A 22,241-nucleotide genomic window follows, 5' to 3' on the forward strand; every position below is an offset into this window, starting at 1 on the left:
ACTGTGCAAGATGTAACAGGGGTGAAGCAGCATGTGGCTCAATGCCCGAGTATGTTCTGTTCCAAGTAAGCATATGAAGGATAAACTTACCTGATCTTGCGTTTTTTGTTGGTTGAGTGGTTTTGTGCCATCCTTGAATGGTGATTTTTTTTTTTTATTCACTGAAAGAAAGAAAAACAAATAAATGTGATTATTTTGTTTACTTAAAATCTTTTGGCTGGGTTAGAATAGAGGATCTTTTTATACACATATAGAGAAATGTATCATAAATAAATAAATAAATAAAACAAAAAAGAAAGTTAAATAAATAAATAAATAATATAAATAAACAAATTAATTAAAGAGACATCTTTGTCATACATCTGGTTAGGAATATTTGGTTTTATGTGGCACGAATAAAAAATTGTTGCCCATCCTTATTAGATATTTTGTAACGGATATTTACTTGACATGAAGCAGCATGTGACTCCTTGTCGTTCTTCTACGTACTAATTGCAAAGAATTGTACAGTTTTTAACCGAAGCCTTGTGCAAACTAGCAAGAAATAAAACAGCAACTTCTACTCCGCCAGTGTAAATATCATGTTGAGCTGCATTTCGTGCTTCTATTTGCAGCAGACTTTGCCGGGGTAATTTGAGCACATCCTATTTCTAGTGCAGAGTATTCAGATAAGCTTCTAATAAGCGTCACGCTGCTTACGTCGACCGAAGCCAATATTGTTTCCAAGCTTTTTTTTTCCCAGCCACCGCTCGTCTTCCCGTCTGTCTGAACTCATCACTTTCGTGAGACGGAATAAAAAAATGGCGCCGCCAATGATCTATTCTCATTTGCATCAACCCTGAATGCATCAAAGGCACAATATCCTCAAAGCACTTCGGATTGTATATTTATTTCATTCTTTAGAAATATTCCAGAGTTCTTTACACACTACATCGAGCTGACGCAACAAGAGCAGCCAAAAATTTTTTTCCTGTCGCCGGCCGGACATGCTGGACGATAAATTCCTTCACTCAGGCCTGTGTTTGTTTTTCTATTGTTAATTTCACACTTTGTACTCTTGAAATGCCTCCGAGACAGCAATGGCATTTGTTCAACTTCCCCCCAAAAAAATATAAAACATGTTTTGCATTTTGTGTGTAGTTCATATTAAGACTTTTTTTTTTTTGTGACTGGAAGCAGGAGGTGATGCTTATTGTGAAGGTTTACTGTACAGCGCAAGTTTTGCAAAACTTTCCGGATCACAACTTGGCAGACATCACATGACAATTTTTTTTTTCAATATCATGATGCAAGATGTCATCATACATTTCGAGGCTTCACTTGAGTCAGAAAAGTGTCTTTGCCTTTTCTTAGGCTTTCTCAAACATCACCCGATGCATTGTTATCATAACGGTGTTTTGTTAATTTTGACAGTGGCTAATTTGATTTTAAGCTAGCATGACAATTAAGAAAAAAAAATGTGTGAGATATTAATAATCCACAGTTCACGATCACAAAATAAAGTTGCATAAAATTTCAATAAAAAAAAGTTAGATTGGGTAATCTAACGAAATATTTTAAATTAGATTTGAAACTGTTGTGAAAATCGGCTTGTCCCTCATTTTACAAGAAATAAGTTTCCTTTTATTGTTAAATAAATAATAATAAAAGCATCTGGCTTGCTTTTGCTGTTGCTATAAATGTCAATAATTTATATTTTAAAGTTGCTCCAACTTAAATGACCATTTTAGCCTGAAGTTATTTTAAACAACTATAAAAAAAAAAAATCTTCAAATGTCACCCGTACGATCAATACACATTTTGCATTTTTTGGCGCTAATATGAAGAATGGAGGAAGTTTAAATGGACAACAAAGTAGAAGAAAGAACACTTTAGAAAACACATTAAGGATTTTGCTGCATGTCATCAAACACCCAAAGGGGTAAACATCCACAATGAATATACGGCAAAACTGAAATCACTCTAATATGAAATCTTCCATTGTCGGTACGACAAGTATAGAAATATCTTCTAACGGAGCAGAAGTTACAATGTTGTGGAGAATAAAGACGATGCATGGATTGTGTTGCTGCCTCTCAGACTCCATTAAGGCTGACGCGGCGCTCGTGAAGCGTTCCGGTGCTCTGCCCGCTTACGTTCCATCCCGCACCCGGCGGTGCACAAAGTGACGTTTGAACGTGACACATTCAGGCCACAGCTGGTTTCGCCTTTTCTTCTGCTCATACGTCTGTCATCTCGTCTCCATCGCCGACGTAGGCAAATGGAGACGGAAGCTTCGCGACGCGAATTCGGGGACTGGGAAAAAAAAAAGGCAGGGAATGTCTCGAGGGAGCTGTCCGTGGTACTGAGTAGAGACAAGTGTAGCGTTTTAGATGGAACACTGCATAACTGTGTGTGTGTGTGTAAGGGGGGGGGGGGGGGCAGTGGGTTTGAAAAGAGGATCATGTGATCCCTTTACACAATATCTGACAAACTACTTGACATCAGCCCCATGCATGGAAATGGTGTACATGAAAGGCAATATGATGAGTGAGCGCAAAAGTCAGTTTCCATATATTACATCGTTGAAAAGATGCTTTCACGATATGTTAATTATTTGGATATAAAAGCCATTTTGAGTGTTTTGCTCAGCTGGTGCGGCTAATTTATTCCATTCTTTGCTACTATTAGCATAACGTTAAGGTAGCGTTGGCCATTTGATTAGCTTAAATAAATAATATAATTTTCATTTTGTATCTTATTAAAATTCATTAGGGATTTTTAGTTATAAAATATATTATATATGAATATTTAAATAAGGGATTTTTTTAAAGTATGTAGGAAAACTAAATTATTATATAAAATTGTTTGTACGCATACGCACCATAAGGGCCGTAACAGATTAATTAAGAATTTCTGCACCTTCCATTGATTGACATTCACCCCGCTAAAAAGAAAAAAAATCAATTCAAACACGACTATTAGTCACAATAGGAACCACACTTAATGTGCAAAGATTACATTCTCTGTCAATCCAAGATACAAAGGGGAAAGTGGGAAATAAAACACACAAACGAAGGAACAACACGACTCAAGGTTATTAAAAAATAATCCTTGAGGAGAAGCGGGGTGGAAGATGAAGTGACAGATGGACATACAGTATCTTTATGAGCGCAGGAGGATCAGCAGGGGAGGAAGGGGGGGTGCACATTTTTGCAGTACATACAGTAAATGTCAGGAAGGAGCATCGTGCTATTTGTGCAGCCCGTGGTTGGCATTCATGTGCAGCTCCGCGAGGTCTTTACTAGGCTATTGCTTTTCATTTTGCCCCGTGGACTTGCTGTCATGCTGATAAATCATAAAAGAATAAATCAAAGAAAAATATATATGACAAAGCGCAAAAAGCTGCAGCCGGTTGCCCACTTTTTTATGACGGATCAGTAGCGGTGCTAGAGAGGGGGCCATGGGGGGCACTGGCCTCCCAGGTGACAGGCCATTAAAATGACTTTGGGGTATTTTTAGATTTTTCCAGGATTTTTTTTTTTTTCCTTCTCGACATTTCTAGCTCCTTGTGGCCAGATTCCAGTGATATGTTCTTTATATCAAGCGCTGTTACTTTTCATTTGAATCTCTCAAAGGTTCTATTACCGCCTCTCGGGCTAAACGCAAGTATTGCATTATGTGAGAGCAAAGCCTGCAGGTGGTAAATTAAATGAGCAGAGAGAAAAATTTGAAAAACAAACAGCTGCGAGAATTTCTAGCTCGAAAACTTTACGCCGCCAAGGCACAAGGATATTCGAACAGAAAGAAGATGTTGCCCTTTGAGTCAGACGTAGGAATTAAAACGAGCAACATGAAATCATGAGAGATTTAAAGAATCCTGGCGTCAAATTCATTCATGTAGCAGGTGCAAGTCCAACACAGGTGCTCTTTTTTTTATTGCATCCAAATGTCGTATCCTAGCAACCAGGCTGCGAGAATAAAGCCCTTCGTCCCACCCCGAGGTTACAGCCATCACCATTGTGACTGAGGCCATTTCGAGATGACTGATGGAGACTCGATCTGTATAAAAAGAACCAAATCCTTCAAGAAAAAACTTGATGACTCAGCATGAAACAAAGTCTTTATTGTGTCTTTTTGCAAAAGGGGTCTTACATAGGATTGAGGCTAACGCTTCATTTTGTGCTCAAGCAAACAAGTACAGACTCTCGGATGTACTTAAGAATCAAATCAGCACTTTGGATTTCGTGCAGGCCCTTTATCTAGCTCAGAGTGGGAGCACGACTGATTTTGTGCTGGAAATCTTGATACGTATTTAGATGGAGAACGGGAGCAGAGATGCTGACCTACTTCACATCGTGTCCAGAGCACAGCTGCTTCATGGCACCCTGCCTCACCCCCGGCATCACCCTTCATCCATCCCCCGATGAGCCCTGCCCTGTTGTTCCGACCTATATGACGCCATGCAGCGCAAATAAATTCTCTCTCAGCGATGAATTTGACACGATTCATAATGACATGCTGCTCGTTAGAATAAAAAAAAAGTGGGTGGAGCTTATTGGTAGTGTTTTAAATGGGTTCAAAGATTGGGATTTCTTCGTCTCAGTTAGATGTGAGGTTCCACAGGGGTCAATACTTCGACCACTTTATCCATTTTCTTATTTTCATCCCCATTTGCATACCTTTTTTTAAAAAATATTATTTCAGTGTTTTATTTTATTTAGCATTATTTTAGATTTTATTATGAATTTTGCAATGTTTTAATATTTTGCTGCTTTTTCCCGTAATACTTGTGCACCATAAATGCGTCAGTGCTGTGGAAAGGGGAAATTAATGAGACATTTTACCCAAAAAATAAAATTTGGGGGGATTAGTCGGGATTCCCATCGTTCAAAGCTCCCGTGTCATCGAAATTCAAATTTCCCACCGATTTATACATAAAATCAAAACAAGTCTTTGACATGGTTCGAGTTTAACATCTACGCTGTTTGCTCTGACGAGAACAAATAAACACTGCAGCTCCTCACGCACTTGGTGTTTGATCTGTCTTCCTTGCGCAGATAATAATAATAACATTTCTTTTTTTAAGTTTACCTAAGAGAGATCTTTGGTGGGAGGGCATATAAATATAGATATAAGTGCGTGTGTGTGTCCTTGGATGTGTGTTGAGTTGTGGTCTTGGGAATCAATCAATACTCGAGAATCGTGTGAGGAGGTCACGGAGACGTGCACCTTTCTTGTTTTTTTTTTTTTTTTTCTTCTGTTGAACACACTCGGGAAATTGATTGGGAAATGATAACCATCTTTGACCGTGTAGAGTTGAAGGCTAAAAAGAAAAAAAAAAAACGTGCCGAGTGTGCGTGACTTCAATTTAATTGTGATGACTGTACTTTGATTGTGTGTGGATTATAAAAAAAAAAAAGTAATGCACAACTCTGATTAGAGGAACACATTCCATTTGAAGTTAGTGTCATTTCACACAGAGGCGCTGATGAGCAAACTTAAATGATGAATTGAAATACGAACGCGGGGGGGTTTTGGGATGTTAACCTTAATGCACCACATTCAGCGCTGAAGCTCATAAATATTGATTGGATTTTGGAATTTTGCGGCTGGTGAGATCTTAGAAAAGCATTGTCGTGTTATTTCACTACGCTAAGAAGCTTTGTCCGATTTTCCCGGGTCTGGTGATCACATTTGACCCGATTAAACGGATGGGATCCTAAACAAAAGCAGCTCGGCATCCAATCTCCCTTCTTTGTTCTCTAAATGAAAAAGGATACGTTGCGTCGGAGCAGGCTGGGAAAAGGCGGAGCGGTCTGCCATGCTTTTCTTTGCCGTGTTGTGCGGACAACATAAATCATGCAGCGTGGCCACGTATCAGTGATGGACGACCAGAAAAAGAAGTAGGCCAGTCGACATCGCTTGTGATCTGCCGCTTCGTACTGGATCCAAGTCACCGAGGTTGGAGATATATATTTAGTAGCATCCCCTCCGAGTCCTTCCACCTCGCCTAGTGCCAGCCGATGTCAGAGTAAATTTGCAACATCCATTATGGAGACATGACATTCGGGCATGTGGACAAAGACGAGTCGGGCGAGACCGCTCTCAAAGTGAAATAGTGAGAAGGATGTGATCGAGGAAGTCCAAGGAGGATTTCAAACTACTCCTGTAACATTTCTGAGCAAAATAATGATAAAAAAAGTACAAGTGTCTGATACCGATACCAAGTATCGATACCACTCTTGATACCACCTCCCCTACATAAAAAAATGAAATAAAAATAAGATAATTTTAAAGACCTAAAATATTTGTTTCCAATATAGAAAAAAAACATTACATTAAATTAATGCAAATTTTCCATTCTTCCTATTTTGAATATCTACTTCTTGGTGGCAAAATGGCCACAAGAGGGTGGTAATCAATTTAGTCGGTAATTACTAGACCTGAACTTAGTCCAGTTTGCGTTCTTAGGACCCAGAAGAGAAGAAACAACTCTCGCAAAGTTTGTTGTGATTCTTCTGAACAACTTGCGAACTGAATCGTGTTCATTGTAGCCGCACCTAACAACTGCTGTTAACGATTCTTTTCCCGCTAAAACTAGCAAGATCTTCCAGAAAGGCTATTTGACGTCGGGAAAGTGAAAATAGAAGACAATGGAGTTGATTAAGCTTCAACACAAAACGAGCTTTTTAAGCCTTACCATAGTGCACGAGCGTCTTTTGTGTCAAACCCGTCAACGTTATTTAAAGCGACAACAGACGAAACGCTATTCTGGGAGACGTCCTCACCTGGGAAGGCTTCAATACTCGCAAGAACTCTATGACTCATCGCGTCTTTGTTTGACACGACTGAGACTCAAGTGTTTTTAACACCGCGCAACAGGGAAGGGGAAAATAACGTCTTTTTTTTTTTTTATCCCAGTTGTCACCACCGCAACTGAGTCTAGACATTTCTTTCCTTTAAGTGGGTGTTTTCAGAAGTAAGAGATGTCAGATTACCTCGCCCCCCCCCCCAAAAAAAAAACATTCTTCTTGCAAGTCTTTGTGATTGAATCATTGAAAAACATCAGTCGGAATTATTATGGAAAGATTTGCCAGACGGAAAACGATTGTGTTGAAATGCTTTAGCGTGACTATTTCTAATAGCACGTCGATTTACTTAGAGCTTTCGAGACGGCCCGCAGGCAACGGTCTAAGCGGAGGGGATTTCTGACAGGCGTATTCTTAGGCTTTCACTAATTCCACCTCCACCGGTGCGCCTAAATACTATGTCACCTTTCTTCGGCAGGCATTTTAAGAGGGCGAGAGGAATCCGTTCAATATTTCCGTCGACTTCACCCACAAAAGGCTTTAAAACTAACATTTGGGTTATCACCTATATTTAAGTTTGATTAAAAAATATTGATTGGTTTAGAATGACAATAAAGATTTGAATTCAAATTTATTTATTTATAAATAAAAAAAATATTATATATATTATATTATATTTATTAATAAAATATTTTTAAAAATATTTTAAAAAATAAAATATTTAATAAGATACAATAAGAAGCCACAAAAGGATCTTTAAAGTCTTATTCATCCCAGCCAACTGCAGTTCAACACATCACAAATCTTCTATTTTGCTGCCATTTTGTTTTTTTTCCACTCCCTTCGGACCCAACCCCCCGATCCACGCCTCATGACTCAGAGGAGGTTGGCAGCGAGAAGCTTCGTCTTAATCACTTCCTCATCAGACACAAGCGCCCCTGCCGGCTCCGGCTTCGGCTCCTCTGCGGGCCGGCATCCAAAGATGCCTGTTTTAGCTGCCCCGATTGAGAGTCCAGCCCGGTGGCCTCATTAAAGCTGGACATGCGGCCACAAAATCTTAACCCCCAAAACACCAAACCTCGGGGCTAGAATTTAAGCTTCCAAAACAGAAACTGGATTTTGTGCATCTTCTGCATTCATTTTAAAATAATGTCAAATTAAAAATGTTTGCCCGATATATCGATTAGTTGCAAACCAACAAAAAAATCTGATCGATAATGAAAATAATTACTTGTATGTACATACAAGTGTGGATTTAAAAAAAAAAACTTAAAAAAAAAAAGTTTATAGCCACGATAACTAGATGATGAATTGTTTGAGCATTCAATTCAGTAATACTATCATCTACCACTAGAGGGAGCTCGATTACCACTTGCGTTACGCCTACTGCAGTTTCTGCTGCAACGCATCATTCCCAGTAGTCGTAACCCTGCGAGAGCTCGTTACATTTTTGGTTAATTTGTCTCCTGTTCAGACCGCTCTCTGACCTTTCAAATGTCCTGGCATTTACATTGTGCTTATCCGAAAAGGCAGCCAAAAACACAACACCGGGGACATGCTGAATTATTGATGCGGGAAGCAAGCGAGCCACAACAGCGGACGCCACCTCGTATTTTATACCTGGTCCGTTTGGCTTTCTTGGCTTAACCAACCTGGTCTTTTCTTGTCATTGAATTAATTCCCCCCCCCCCCCCATCCCCCTTTTGTTTTGCCTGCTGCTCACGTCGTCATGAAGTCACAACGGAATACGTTGGGTGGTGAGCGGATGCTCGTCATTGTCATTCAGCCAGAGACAGACGGCGTACTTAACAAGCCAAAGCTCGTTAGATTAATTTCTATTTTCCTCTCGCCCAGCTCCGCGTCTGACTATAAACACTCCGACGTGTTGTATTGAGGCTTTTTCAGCCGACGTCATTCCGCCAATAATAACAGCATTAGAGCCATTGTTAGCGTAGCGCGCCGTCCCAGCCGTGCCGCCTCCGGGTCACCTATTTTTACTGCCTTACCACGTTAGTGGACCAGCCAAGGCTGCTCTGAAAAATACGCAAAAATGATTATTATGAAAAACCGATGTGTGTGTTAAGACTGCATGGGCGTTTGCGTCCATTTATTTACAATGAGTCTCACAGCACAGAAGTTGTTTACGTTTTCATTTATCCGGTTCCGTATGCGGCAACGTATACGCAACTCTGCTGGAGTTCTCGCTGATTTGATCTTTTTATTCGCACTGACTTCACACTATTGCTACAAATTCACCCCAATACAAAATCTGACAAGACATATAAAGCCAAACAAGATGTCTACCATTTCTGTATCAAAAGTGTAGCAGACGATTCTTGTTGACCGCTTGATCCTTCTTGTTACAGCCTTTGAAACGCATGGAAGGAGCAGCAAAGTGCACATTTTCCTGTTTCGCCGATTATAAAGTCACCGTCGATGCTTGTAACGCAGCCCGGCGGACATGAGCGATTCGCTCCTGCGAAACCAAATGGATGATGTGAGCCAGAAGGTCAACGCAGCGCTTGCAGTAACTTGCGGGACAGCAAAACCGCTCTCTACTAGAAAGAATTTATAATCTCGTACATGAACGATAAGTACTCAAGAAAGATTCATGTGACTTAAAAAGACACCATTCAATAATTGTATCAACATAATTTACAAAGACGCTTGAATACACAGCTAGGCTATATTGCTAACTTTACAAAATGGCCGCCACCATGAACGGTCAAAACAAGCTAACAGAAGCCAAAATAAAATCTTTCACTACTGACATGTCATGTCAAGAAAATCAACGATTGATTCGAGTTTTTTTTTATTATTATTTTTACTACTAGTACACTGAATTGTTTTACTAGCGAGCACAAAGAAGGTACTAGTAGATGTACTTCAAGCGCTCACACATATCTCAAGTTTCTACCCTGTTTAATTTCCCATTGGTAGAATTTTTGACTTCCCAGTGAGGTGTATGCCGGTTGTGTAATTAAAATGAACCATCTCTTGCTCATGGACTCCTAAAATCACATCCTTAATTGCTTTCCTCATTAAAAAACATGCCTTGTGTCTTTGTGACGTGCGCAACATTCAACTAAATTACCGTCGTCACCACTTAATCATACCTTTATTTCTTTTTTAATTTTATTTAATCAATATTGTCAGATCATTTCGTGGCTACGGAGATTAGCGTTCTCTAATGGGGGTTATACAATTCACCGCATTTATTTTTACCTTAATCCGAAAGTTCTAACACAAAGGTTGACAAGGTAACGTCGACACCTCAAGGCCGTATTATCCGGGTGTTTTGGTTGTTATGGCAACCTGTGCTTTACAAACGTATACATGACGTTCATACATCACACGTAGCAGTACTTGGACCGCACAAAGCGTCGTTAGTGAACAAGGGGATTTCACTTCCATTTTTATATGAACAATCTTTTCTCAGGAAATTATTTCTTCATTGCTAACCGAGCCACATCATCGGGGTCTTGATCGTAATTTACGAGTCCAATCACCACTAACACCAGCAACCTCTTTGTTATTATGTCTGGATTGTTATGAAATTTAATTACTGCTATTGAATCAGATGGAAAGATTTTTTTTTAGGACTCGAATTGTTCTCCAGACAGGAAAATGCGACTCTCCGACATTCAATACGACCTTGAGGAATTAAAATGTATGCACGGCAATCTATAAGTGACGTGGGGAAGTTAAAATTGGTTATATAATTCCCACATCTCCATTATTTCTTTTTTAAACATGTCAAGCGCAAGGACAGACAGGACGTTCCGTATTATTGAATCAAAAGTGTTGGGACAGGTGTTAGCTGGATAGCTGATGGATGACCTCGCTTTTTAAGGAGGGCTTGTCTCTCCGGATCACGGCGCGACAGTTTGAAACGGCGATGAATATTTGATGGACCAAGCACAACCATCGTATAAATACAAGCGAGGTAATTAACCAACAGTTGAACTGCTCTGATTTCATACATAATACTTTCTTGTTTTTAGGATTTTGGATGGAAGTGGATTTCAAATGGGTTTCTTATACTGACGTGAACGAAGTTCGGGAGTTCATGAGCCTTTTAAAAGGAATTGTTGAGTCTCAAGCTCTTGTTCTTGGTTTTAAAGAGTGGTGCAATCTAGTTTCCTATTTTTTTTTGTGTGAAATTAATCACCAATATAGTCCAACTTTATATTGGGTGTAATTTCAATGTCTACCTCTAGATGGCGATATACTTATTTCATTTGAGATGGTGTAAATTTTAAACAAGAAGAACAGTTAAAAATATGATTAAATATTTTGTTTAGTGCATACAGGATTGATGTCGTTTTAAAAAAAATCTGCACAAAATGGCCGACCGCTTCGATTACCTAGTGGCCTGAATTGGAATAACACCACCAAGCATGATTGGACTAGCATTGGCTGTCACAGAGCAGCAAAGTTACACCCCCGACTTATTTAATTTAGTAGCCCCACTTTTGAGTAAGTCTCAACATTTTTTGAGGGGCTTCAAACAGGAGCTCTGTAATATTCTCCTTCATGGTTTCGAAAGGGGCGCACTTGCCACTTCAGTTGTCACTCTGGCCTATATTACATTCCAATTCAACCCAGACGTGTCTCAAAATGACACCCGGCTGGGAGAAAAAAAAAATAAATAAAAAATAAATCATATCCCTTTCACTGCAGGCAGATAATCCTCCAAACAATCCCGTCTATTCTCTTCCAGCCTCGTATTACATTCAGGTAATTGTGCTGTTTGACGCAGAGGCGATTTTTTTTTAGATGAGTTCCCAATCTGCTAATTAATTTAAAAAAAAAAAAAAGCTCAGCCATAAAAGAGCTGTCTGCTTTTACGTTTCATGCTTCAAGTGACATCATTTCAATATTTTTGCTCTCAAATGGCACAATTAGAAGATGCCTAATGGTGGTGATGAGAGAAAATAACACTTGGAATCAGAAGATAAGGCTTTTTTTCCCAAATGAGGAAAAATATCAAATATGCGCCGGCGAACAGATTGGGTATACTCGCTATTCAAAAAAAATCATGGAATCAATAAATGGCCACTTGGACTTGCGATGTCATTCCATTCGGGGAAAGTCAGACTGAACTATCTGCAATTTTTGAAAAGTATCGAAGAAAAGAAAGTCGAATAATCACAAGTTTCCACGTGATCTCGCTCTTCCAATTTACGGGAATAATTTTCTCTCCTTTCAACTCTGTTGATCGTCACGTCGCCGCTGACATTCACTGCTTAAATGAATCTACAGAGAATTGGCCTTCTCCTTGTCTGGGCCTCAGCCAAATCATCAATCATGTCAGATCATCATTGTGCCGTTCGTTCTTCTGCTGCACGTGTCTTGACTTTCTCAAAAGTGAAAGCAACAAAAAGAAAATGGGACTGTACGGTTTTGTAGAGTTTGTAGTTTGATTTGAATTGGGCTCCAAATAGTGCAACATGAGCACATTTCAGGAAAGTTTTTTTATTATTATTATTATTTCTTGAGGACACAAAGATTTTGGCACAAATCCTAGTAAGGCTATGAAGTGGTACGCCCAGGTCAAAGGTCCTGCTGACAAATCCGCCCACAACAGAATGTCAGGAAAATCATTTCCGAAATATTTCAGCAAGATATGGCAACCACTGGCGGAGCTAGGAAGGGGGCAACTGGGCCACTGCCTCCCCCAGATAATTGGCTTTTGGCTATTTTCAGGATTATTTTTTTTTGAGAATTTCCACCTGTCTCCAGTAGGGGAACATACATTTATCTGCATTTTTAAAATGTTGAATTTGCTGAAAGCAAAAGTTTCCCTCAATTTATACTCTAATACTTGTCTCAAATCAAAAACAGGAATAACAATCTCCGCCATTTTGTCCCACCCTCGACTCGCCACCTTCAGTGTACGTTGGGTTGATTGCAGGTTGAATAATGTATTTGTTTGTGGTCCACCGCTTCATTTCCCCGCTACGTTTCTCTTTATTTATTCACCATAATAGCATCCTATATAAGATGTCAACACTGAGGTCGTCATAATGCATTATGCAACAACTTTTTTTCCAACCCTACAAACTATTCTAAATCAAGCAGGCTTCTCTCGGATGTTTTATTATTTCCCTTTCCAGGAGTGCGCAAACATGCGAGCGCACACTTTCCGTTTGCACACGTTATCATGCGGCACAGAGACACTTTGCTAGCTCAGCTAACACAGCGGGACGGACAAAGCGGCCCGCGGAACTTTCTAAATTATCCAGCTGCCCCTGGCTCGGGAGAGCTGCCCTCTGTGCACCGCGCTCATTTATAATAAAAGCCATGTGACGAGCTGCTAGCTACACGCGGACTTTTCCCAGCGCTCATCTGGACCAGTCGTCCCCCCCCGCCTATTAAAGATGGCCGTCTGCTGCCACCCAGTTGTGTCGCCGATGGTGTGAAAATTAATTCAGCAGCTCATTGCGTATTAACACTGCAAAATGAGATAAAGCGATTAGGGGGGGATACAATTGGCGCGCACACACATGGACACACACAAACAAACAAACTGTAGCTGTGGGACTTTAACTTTAGGAAGCACTACAAGAGGGAAATTAGTTTAGTTTGCTTAATGAATTCGATTCTTAAATGCTACTGCATTGTTGCTCGGTAGAATAATTATTGTGAAAGAAAAATACAGGATGTCTCCTTAAATATTTCACAAATGTTTAAAATTCAAAACGGCCTCTCGTCATTTTTTAATCACTTTTTTTTTAATCTTTCTGTGCCCCCCCGGCACACCTTCTTGCACTCTTCCATATCCACTTGACGACTTTAATTGATAGCGCCACACACCATTAGTGCCATTCTTCTGCTTTGCTGGCTGCTTTTAAATGGTTTTCGGCTGATGATTCATCATAGTTATACATTTAACCTTTACTGTCAATTCTTTCAAGTTTCATCTGATTCTTCGCTTTACTTCGGAGCCCGCTTGGTTGTTTTAACGATGCGACCGTAACATTTGGAACAGACGAGATGCTAAAGCCGATTTATGGGAGCAGAAGACTAAAGTTGCATAACGGTTTGGCAGATAACACTTGTAAATATTCTTCCCCAAAAGAGGCTTCAAGCTGTGTTTTTGACTCTCTCAGCAGGTTACTGTGAAAGTAAAACTCAAAACAAAGCGAGCAGAGCTGCCATGTGCATTTAAAACAACTGCGTAGCCTTCGCTAGCTTAACGCTACAATGTGAAACTCCATCGGCTAACGGGCTAACTGTTAGCATTAGGCAACCGAAACACAAATGGTGCAGCAACATGTAAACAGATGAGATAATATGAATTTACAATTACAATCTTTTTAATTCTATTTAATTGACATTATTGTGTGTTTTTATTAAGTACAATAATGTAAGGTAATATTGTTCTAGGCAAATATTGTAAATTTTTTGTATGCATTTTATGGGAGATTGGAAGACATTATTGGTGTTGATTGAATTGAACAGTATTTGTTATTAGTTCCTTTTTTACACAACAGAGAATAGGGAGCAAAGCAATTTGTCCTTTTAACGCCCAACAGTTTTCCATAAAAGCTGATAAGCAAATTGCCACGGCGGCCCCAAAACAAGTGGTTGCATTCGACAATGGCGGTCGGCACCTTTTCAGACGGGTGGGCGCATCTCTTCATGATGACATGATTGCAGCGGCTTCCAACACCAATTTAAACGTCGGGTCCACTTAAGAACAAACAGTTTGTTTTTAACTGGGCCTGAAAGGAAGAGAAGAGCCAATTATTTACATTGATAGTGTTTGGAAAGTGACTTCATTGCATTTCTCTTGAGGTCGTCTTTGTTTTTGCCTGCCTCTAATTGGGCTTTAACATCTACAGTTTATGCACTAATTTGTTTTTTTAAAGCGAGTCGTCGGAATTGTAAATGATATCTAAACCTGATAAATAGCTTGACTTCAAAGAAAACAGATTGATTCGCTTTCCATTATTTCCTATGGGAAGTATCATTTTAAAATTGGAGATCTTTGGAAGTCGACAAATCAACGGGGAAAGTTTGGAAATAAAAGTGAGACGGTGTCTCGTACAAGGTCGGGTTTCATATTTTGTGTTGGGATGGAGGGAAATGAGTGGATCAAAGTGATGCGTGGGTTCACTGTCAGCCGGATGCCCGCACACACACACACGAGGGTGCGCCAACTCAATGCCCGCTAAGTCGTCTTAACTTTTCACATCCACCCCCCGCCGCGTCGTGAGGGTCACATGCTCTTTGATGCATTGTCTGGCAAAATAGCAGCCTCCTCCTTGCGTTAGGCAAACTGTCAAACGGGGCCGAGATATTTGGAGGCGCTCGGCAGCTCCTTCTGAGTTGTAAAAGATGGATGAGTGGGGGAACTGCTAATGGAAGCTGTAGACTCCTGACTCAACAGATTTTAGTCAAAAGTATTTGGACAGGGTCAATCAGTCATTTCCCAAAGTTCATTTCAAAACTTCACTACTAAGCAGTAGATGTGGTGTCCCAATACTTTTGTCCGTCTCTGATCCTTTGTGTCTCCTTTCGTCCTCTCTCAGCTTCACCTTGTCTCGCATCATGATTCCAACTCTGATCCCCCCCCGTGACTCCTTGAGGGATCCGAATGGGTTTAAACTTTGATTAACCCTAATTCGAGCATGCAAATTCCAATTCACTGAATAATTACAGTTAACGATTATCTTGAGGTGTGATTTTGGTGGTATTGGGCGGAGTCAAGGTTAGCTGGCTGAGTTCGAATGTTAGCGTGTCGAGTGGCGGCGTCAGGACAATCAACAGCGCTTCTGCTCAATTTCTTCAAGACTTCACAGCTGCTGAAATATTTTTGGACGTGGGGGATAAAAAAATAATAATCAGCACCTTCAAACAGAGCAGTGCAGCACGTAATCGGGAGTCCGCAGGCGATGTCGTTCCGAAACGAGCACATTGTCATACCACGATAGCCACATAATCGTTCTGTAATGACACGATTACCTTAAGGTCAAAGGTGACGCTAACCATGGAGAAGTGGATGACACGGGTCATTTGCTAGCACACATGAATGGAAGCGAAAACTGAATCAGGCATCGGGATTGAAATATCTTTTGATTTTAGCAAATGAGTATTCATTTGTCTGGCGCCATCTAGTGATAGACAGTGAAATTACACCCAAAATGAACAAGAGGTGGCGCAAATTGGCGAAAAAAAAGTTGCTCAATCAGTTAAGCTAAATATTTTCTATGCTTTCTATGAAGACAAGTTTGATGTTCATTTTCAGGGTTTTCCATGAAACAACCGATTCATTGCTTTAATTAAATTGCTTTCTCTAAATCGATTCATTAAGATGCAAACAAGGAAACTTCATCTGGCTAATGAGCGCTTGTGCAAAATTCCATTCAGAATGTCGAGGAAACGCACGAGGATGTTTACATGTCCATCTAATCTGAGCTAAAAGTTCTCCGTCTTGATTTAACAAACACAAATACTAATTCCCTGGTCGTGTCAATCAAAATGGAAGATCATTATTTTCATCAAGGCAGAATTATTGAGCCCTTATATTTCGATAACGGGCTGTAGCAGGGAAATGACATTTCTTAAATCGTCTTCCATCTAATTCCAGTTTTGTGGTAAATTGCATTTTTTAATTCAAGATGTCATTTATGAATTGCCATCTAAAAGAAATTGAATCGTGACGACTATCACGACGGAGTAAAAAAAAAAAAAAAACATTAAATGCCATCAGATTCAAAATAGCTTTTGAGTGTTTTTCTTAGAACTTTGCAATGGCTGTCGGCGAGCTTCCACGTGCCGTTTGAATTGCTGCACAATAATCGCTGGCTCCACCTTCATCTGGGACTTGACATCTTTGTGGGATTTTTTTTTTTTTGTATTGATGCACTAAGTGCACACAGACTCTACCTCGCTTTTCTGAAATTCTCCTGCTGTGTGCCGATAGGAAAAAGCCTCTTTTCCCATCCAATATTTAATACGGGAACATAACACACACACAGAAGCAGCGTACGTTGCACACATATCGGCTCGGTTGTGCAGGAGTGATGTTTACCGGAGAGGACTCGGACAAGGAGGATTAGCACTCTGTCACTTAAGCTCTACTTCTGCTTTGGGACAAGTCAACTTTTGCCCTTAGCCTGATAAGACTGGAGGAGGAAGCTTTGCAAGTACGATGCTAACTGCTAACATGCTACATGCGTTCATGAACGCGGAGCCGTTATGGCCTAGCAAAGCGATTTATATAGCTTATGTGGAATTGAATTGAAAGTTTTTCCATCTTCTGATTGTTTGACCTGAGCTTCTTGAGTGGGATTTATAATTTTCTGGATGTGCAGGAAAGGACAAATGACATTAAAATTTCTTTCAAGTTAATGTAAATATTGTGAGGATAGCTCGGACAACTGAGTTACTTTGGATGAATTTATTAAATTATTTTAATTGTATTAATTTTATTATTTATTTCAAATTATTTATCCTATCATTTATTAAATTTGGATTCAAATGTATTTGCGGAAAAAATCGAATCGATCGTTCATGAGCGATCGAGGAAACGCCTTATTGTGGTAGGATTGAACGGGGCGACGTGCTAGCAGAATAAAAAAAATATATGAAAAGCTGAGGAAACAGGGAGCGAAGGGCGGGTTCCCACAGAGGAGGTTTTGCGAGGTGTGATGCAAGGGATCGGATCTTTCAAACGTTAATCGCTTCATTACCCAAAGGGGAAGACTCCCGACTCTTGACTCCCGACTCCCCGCCCTTCTGAAACAGACTTCCGACGGGTTGAAATGTAAACGAGGCGCATGGATCAGAAACAGGCATGTGCTCACATCTCCATGTCGTGTACTTGTTGGACTGAATCACGACGAGAGAGCAACAATTGCCACCAAAGCCTCTGAAGTGTGTTAAGCTTGAACATATAAGCCCTGTCGTCATGGTAACGAAAGCTTTTAAAAAAACCAGGTATACGACAGAAAAAAAGAATACCTTGACCATTAAGGACCGAGCCTTTCATTCACAAACCGCATGTGGTCCTCGACCCAAGAAACTTCTAATAGTAGCCCTATTGGAAAATAAAAACGAGTCCTTCTCTCTATGTGGTCCTACTCAAACGAACCCGAGGCACATTTCATCATTCATTCATCACGTCTCTTATCGTTTTGGCACAGAGTGAGGAGCAAGCAAGCATGTGCCACGTGAAATTTTTTTTTTTGGGGGGGGGACAAACTGAATTATTCATTAACCTAATTATAGCCGAGACTCGTTATCGTAGTGGACTCCGATTCAGAAGTCGTTTTTCGATAAATAGACAATAATTGGGCCCAGTGAAAGAAATGATTTGCATGGAGAACCAGATCATTTCTTCTACGCATATGTTTAAGTGAAGATGACATGCAATATTTTCTCTTCATGGCCCTTCGTCTCTTCATCGCCGCCGTTACCGTCCGACTTCACACTGGCTCGTCGTTAGCTGCGAATACGGCTCGTTTGATGAGCTTCTCACTTTTCACGAGACGGCTCTACTTTCGATCCGAAGTCTGCCACGAGCCGTCAGAGATAATCACGCCGACGTCGGTGGAAGCAAGCGAGCGTCTGCGGAATGGCTCGAGATGGAAGGACTGCTTAGTAATTTCTCAAAACTGAGAAGAAGGCAGGTTTATGCTCGGCTATATCAATCAGTCGCTATGACCCCCCCCCCCCCCCCATCCCTCGGTGGTTTAGTCCCATTCATACATCTTCCCCGCAGGAACTGATTGAATATCAGTGCCGAGTTCTGTGTTTTCCATTTTCAGGAAAAGCCGCCGCATAAAAATGTAAAATCGGTAAGAAACGCTTAAAACAAGATGCAGAAGAAATCCAAGGAAGCGTTTTTTTTTTCTTGTTTCAAGTGGATTCCGAGAATACTTTAACAATGGAGAAAATTAGTCTTTTTTTTTTTGCATTGAGATAAAAACAACATGGCTGAATCTTTTTCAGTTCAAAACGGTAAACGGCCCTTCTGATGCCATAGCGAGAAGAACACAACAGTCCCAGTGTTTGTAGAATTCCCAAATCCCCGACGGAATATCGTAAATGCCACAGCTGTCATCTAAAAGTAGGATTTAAAAACACATTTGGTGAATGTAGGCCATTTCTTCGACAATGTCGGCCATGAACTGACATCAAGCGATTTCTGCATTTCTATCACGGAGCTCATCTGATGCCGTTGGTTTTTTTTTTTCGAGCTGTCCGGAAGCTCCATCCAGCCATGGAGGAAGCCTTCAAATTGAAAAGTTGCTACTCTAAGCCTTTATCATCCAGGACAGCTCATTGATATCGACCAGTAAGACCATTTCACGCCTCACGTTCGAGTACCTGTTGAGAAGAGGAAAGGCTTTTGCGTCTGCATGTTTGGGTTTCAATCCGTGAAAGCTCTGCCTGCTAAAAGGTGTAGCGCTTGTGAAAGACAGTATTGAGCGTTTAGAGATTTGCGGGTTTTAGCCGCGTTTGATTGCATTTTAAACCGCTATCACGAGTAAACAGATTCTCAGTGCCTCCAATAAACGAGTGGATTACAATTGCGGTTTCGGCAAGCTGACTGGTACTAAGGACAAATGAATCGGAGCGCTAACAGCACGGCGTCGAATAAATAGTCCATCCTTGTCGACATTCGGGTGCTAACTTAGCGTAGCGGCTTCGCATCCTTGATAGCATCTTGTCATCTCTAATGAGAGCTAAATTATTCTGACATTTAAATTCTGAAAAGAATTTCTCGATTCAGTTTATTTACCCTCGCTGAGACTCTTTCCAAGAGACAATGTTTAAAATGACAACAGTAAAAGTAACAAGACTGACAGAAGGAGTTACAAGGTCGCTAGTGGTAACAAGCTAGCTTAATCGACCAGTGTAGCGGGGCTGTTCGAAAAAATAGCTCACCAGTGAGATGTGTAGGGGTTTTTTTTTTGTGATTAATCTAATTGTTTTTGTTATATGTTTTTATATTTATATATATTTTGGATATTCTTTTTCTTCTGCCTCATAATTCAAAAGAAAAATCCTTTTCTTCCCTGCCTTTCAAAAAAAATACAAAATTATAAAAGAAATAAATGAATTAATTAAAATAAATGAATTAATTCTAAAAGTAGCAATAATGTAATACAAATAAAAGCACTAACAGGATCTAGCTTTAGGCTAGCAGCCTAAATGTTGCTGACTTAGCGGAATTGTATCATTTTGCCTTGTTAAGTGTTCCGTGTTATATGTACACTCGCTTATTGCTCCCCTTTTGTCCATTTTAACTATTCATGCGCTCATCCTTTTTCACACAATCACAATTGTGATCTTGTAAGCCCGTTCCGCCGTGACTGTCCCCGAGTTCTCGTATCTGCACAAATCTTTTGTTTGCTATTGATCTTTATTTAGCGGCAAATAGCCTTGTAGATGTAAAGAGCTCAACACAACACTAGGAGGAGAAGGGAGAGGGAAAAAAGTGAACATTTGTCACCGCGGGGCTGGTTTAGCAGCTAATTTTATTCCGCAACAATCGACTGGCCCTGCGTTGACAGCCGGTGATTGCGTGAGCTCAGCCTTTTTGATGGCGTCGAGTCGATGCTGGAAAATGAGCCTTTGTCACCGCGTCTCTCAAGCCAGTCAGCTTCTCAAACAGACGGGAATATTTTACTCACAATATTGACTCATGTCCTTGCAGACATGCTTAGAAGTCTGATTAGAATTTCAATGCGCAAATTTTTGGTGACAAGCTTGTCGCTAATGGATCCATTTCCTCTCAAATGACGGTTCATCTTTTTAATTGGAGTTAATTTTCCCGATATCTAGTAAAATTCCTCAATGAGGTGTAATATGTGAGAATATTTCTTTATCTGGTATTGTGCTGCAGGATGAGCTACTCGTGATTGGTCAAATGAAGCTTCAAATGTGTTTCATGAACCAGTTGTATTTTTTGACTCCTCTAGGTGGCACTGTTCAACATTGGGCTGAAAACACAGCTTGACTTTTCTTAAACTTCTATTTAAACCAACAGTGACATCTGAAGGAGTAAAAAAAATAACACAACTGGTTCATGAAGCAAATCCGAAGCTTCATTTTCCCATCACGTCGCTGGCCCATTTTGTAGCAGTCGTGGAACTTTCCCCGATACAGCCTAGCGGTATCACCTGAGGTCGCAGATGGCGATGAGATGAGCCAATAGAAGAAAGCGAGCACAAGACTCTTAACCCATCCCGCCTGATCACTCTAAAAAATATGAGCATGATGATAGAGCCCTTGAGCGTTCGCACTTCAGGCAAGGTCGAGAGGTGGCCGCCATGCTATCTCCCAGTCGAGCTGGGCGGCGAGGCGGGTTGGATCTAATCCTCCAATCTTGTCATTTTTTTTTTTTTTTTAAGATCATAGGATGTCGCTCTATGAGCCGGGTTTTCACCAATCATCAGGGTCGAATTGGACCTCGCTGTCACATAAGAAGAGGAAATGTAGACCAGCTTTACTTTTTGCTCAAAGCAACTTTGGAGAAACCTGAGCGCTCCAGCAATTATTAATAATGACTTTTTCTCATGGAACCGCCCAAATTAAAAAAAAAAAAAACGATCAAAGACATCCGACGGGGAAAGTTGATCCGAACGGGCCAGTTCTGTTCCGGCTTTTCAAGGCGCGCTTACGCAACGGCTGGCAGGCTGTGAGGAGCCGCCTAAAAATAACATGAGCTTACAAAACAGAGAGGAGACGTGGCCTATCAACGAAACAAAATATGAAGACTGTATTATCTATTGTTGAGCGACAAAATGCCCCCGAGAGACAACATGGCCGCCGTTTGACTTAAACACTCGGTGTGATCGCCGAGTTGCTTTGTTGGTAAATCAGGAGGATTGATTAGATGCCGGGAGAACTATAGATTTGACATTTGTGCAAATATCCTGATGACATCATCATCATCAAGTACGTTTACTGTGAGGAAATCAAAACCTCTCGACACACTCTCGCAATCTCCTCACCTTCCATTCCCTTCCCGCCCGCGCACACACACAAAAACACGTGTTTGTGCACCAGCAAACCGCACGGCGAAATGAAAAATTAAAAATGACATCTCTGTTTGCAGTTTTAATTGTGTGTCAACATGCTCCCCGCGCTCAAACAAGGCCGGCGAATCGAGGCTGGAGTGTGCCTGGGGTCATGTGACAACAAATGGCGGCGAGAGAGGGGTTAAGCGAATGTGTGTGTGTGTCGACACTATCACTAATTCATGTGTTGTCTTTGCATCTCTTGGGACATGGCTGCCCTTGGATTGCCCTTATTTCTTTCTTTGTAAGGCCATCCGAACCCTTCACAGGAACTATTATGCTGTATGTGCTTTGATTAAAAAGCAGGCACAGTAACGGGGAGCTTGCGCAGGCACATGAATTTCCTTAGTATGTCATTTAATGAGTTTATAGCTCGTTCGTTAACTGCATGAACGCAGGATCCATTTTT

General features: G+C 40.6%; 2 protein-coding genes across 4 annotated transcripts in view; one reads left to right on the plus strand and one right to left on the minus strand.

Annotated features, from left to right (window-relative positions):
* The window catches only part of dph1 (diphthamide biosynthesis 1), a 105,056-nt gene that overhangs the window by 56,812 nt on the left and 26,003 nt on the right, over positions 1–22,241 (minus strand). Inside the window, exons 2-3 of one of the 3 annotated variants that reach the window (XM_049725295.2) lie at positions 14,411–14,521; positions 91–161 (exon numbers count right to left, since the gene is read on the minus strand). In XM_049725295.2, coding sequence (XP_049581252.1) covers positions 91–131 — 41 coding nt within the window. In that variant the 5' untranslated portion in view covers positions 132–161; positions 14,411–14,521. Of the gene's footprint in view, positions 1–90; positions 237–14,410; positions 14,522–22,241 lie in introns of those variants that run through there. The other 2 variants (XM_049725297.2, XM_068651268.1) reach the window with 2 other exon arrangements.
* rtn4rl1b (reticulon 4 receptor-like 1b) overlaps positions 1–22,241 on the plus strand; it is a 69,160-nt gene that overhangs the window by 22,534 nt on the left and 24,385 nt on the right. The gene's annotated exons all lie outside the window — the stretch shown is intronic.

The sequence above is a fragment of the Syngnathus scovelli genome, chromosome 7, assembly GCF_024217435.2.
Source record: "Syngnathus scovelli strain Florida chromosome 7, RoL_Ssco_1.2, whole genome shotgun sequence".
Taxonomy (NCBI): Eukaryota; Metazoa; Chordata; class Actinopteri; order Syngnathiformes; family Syngnathidae; genus Syngnathus; species Syngnathus scovelli.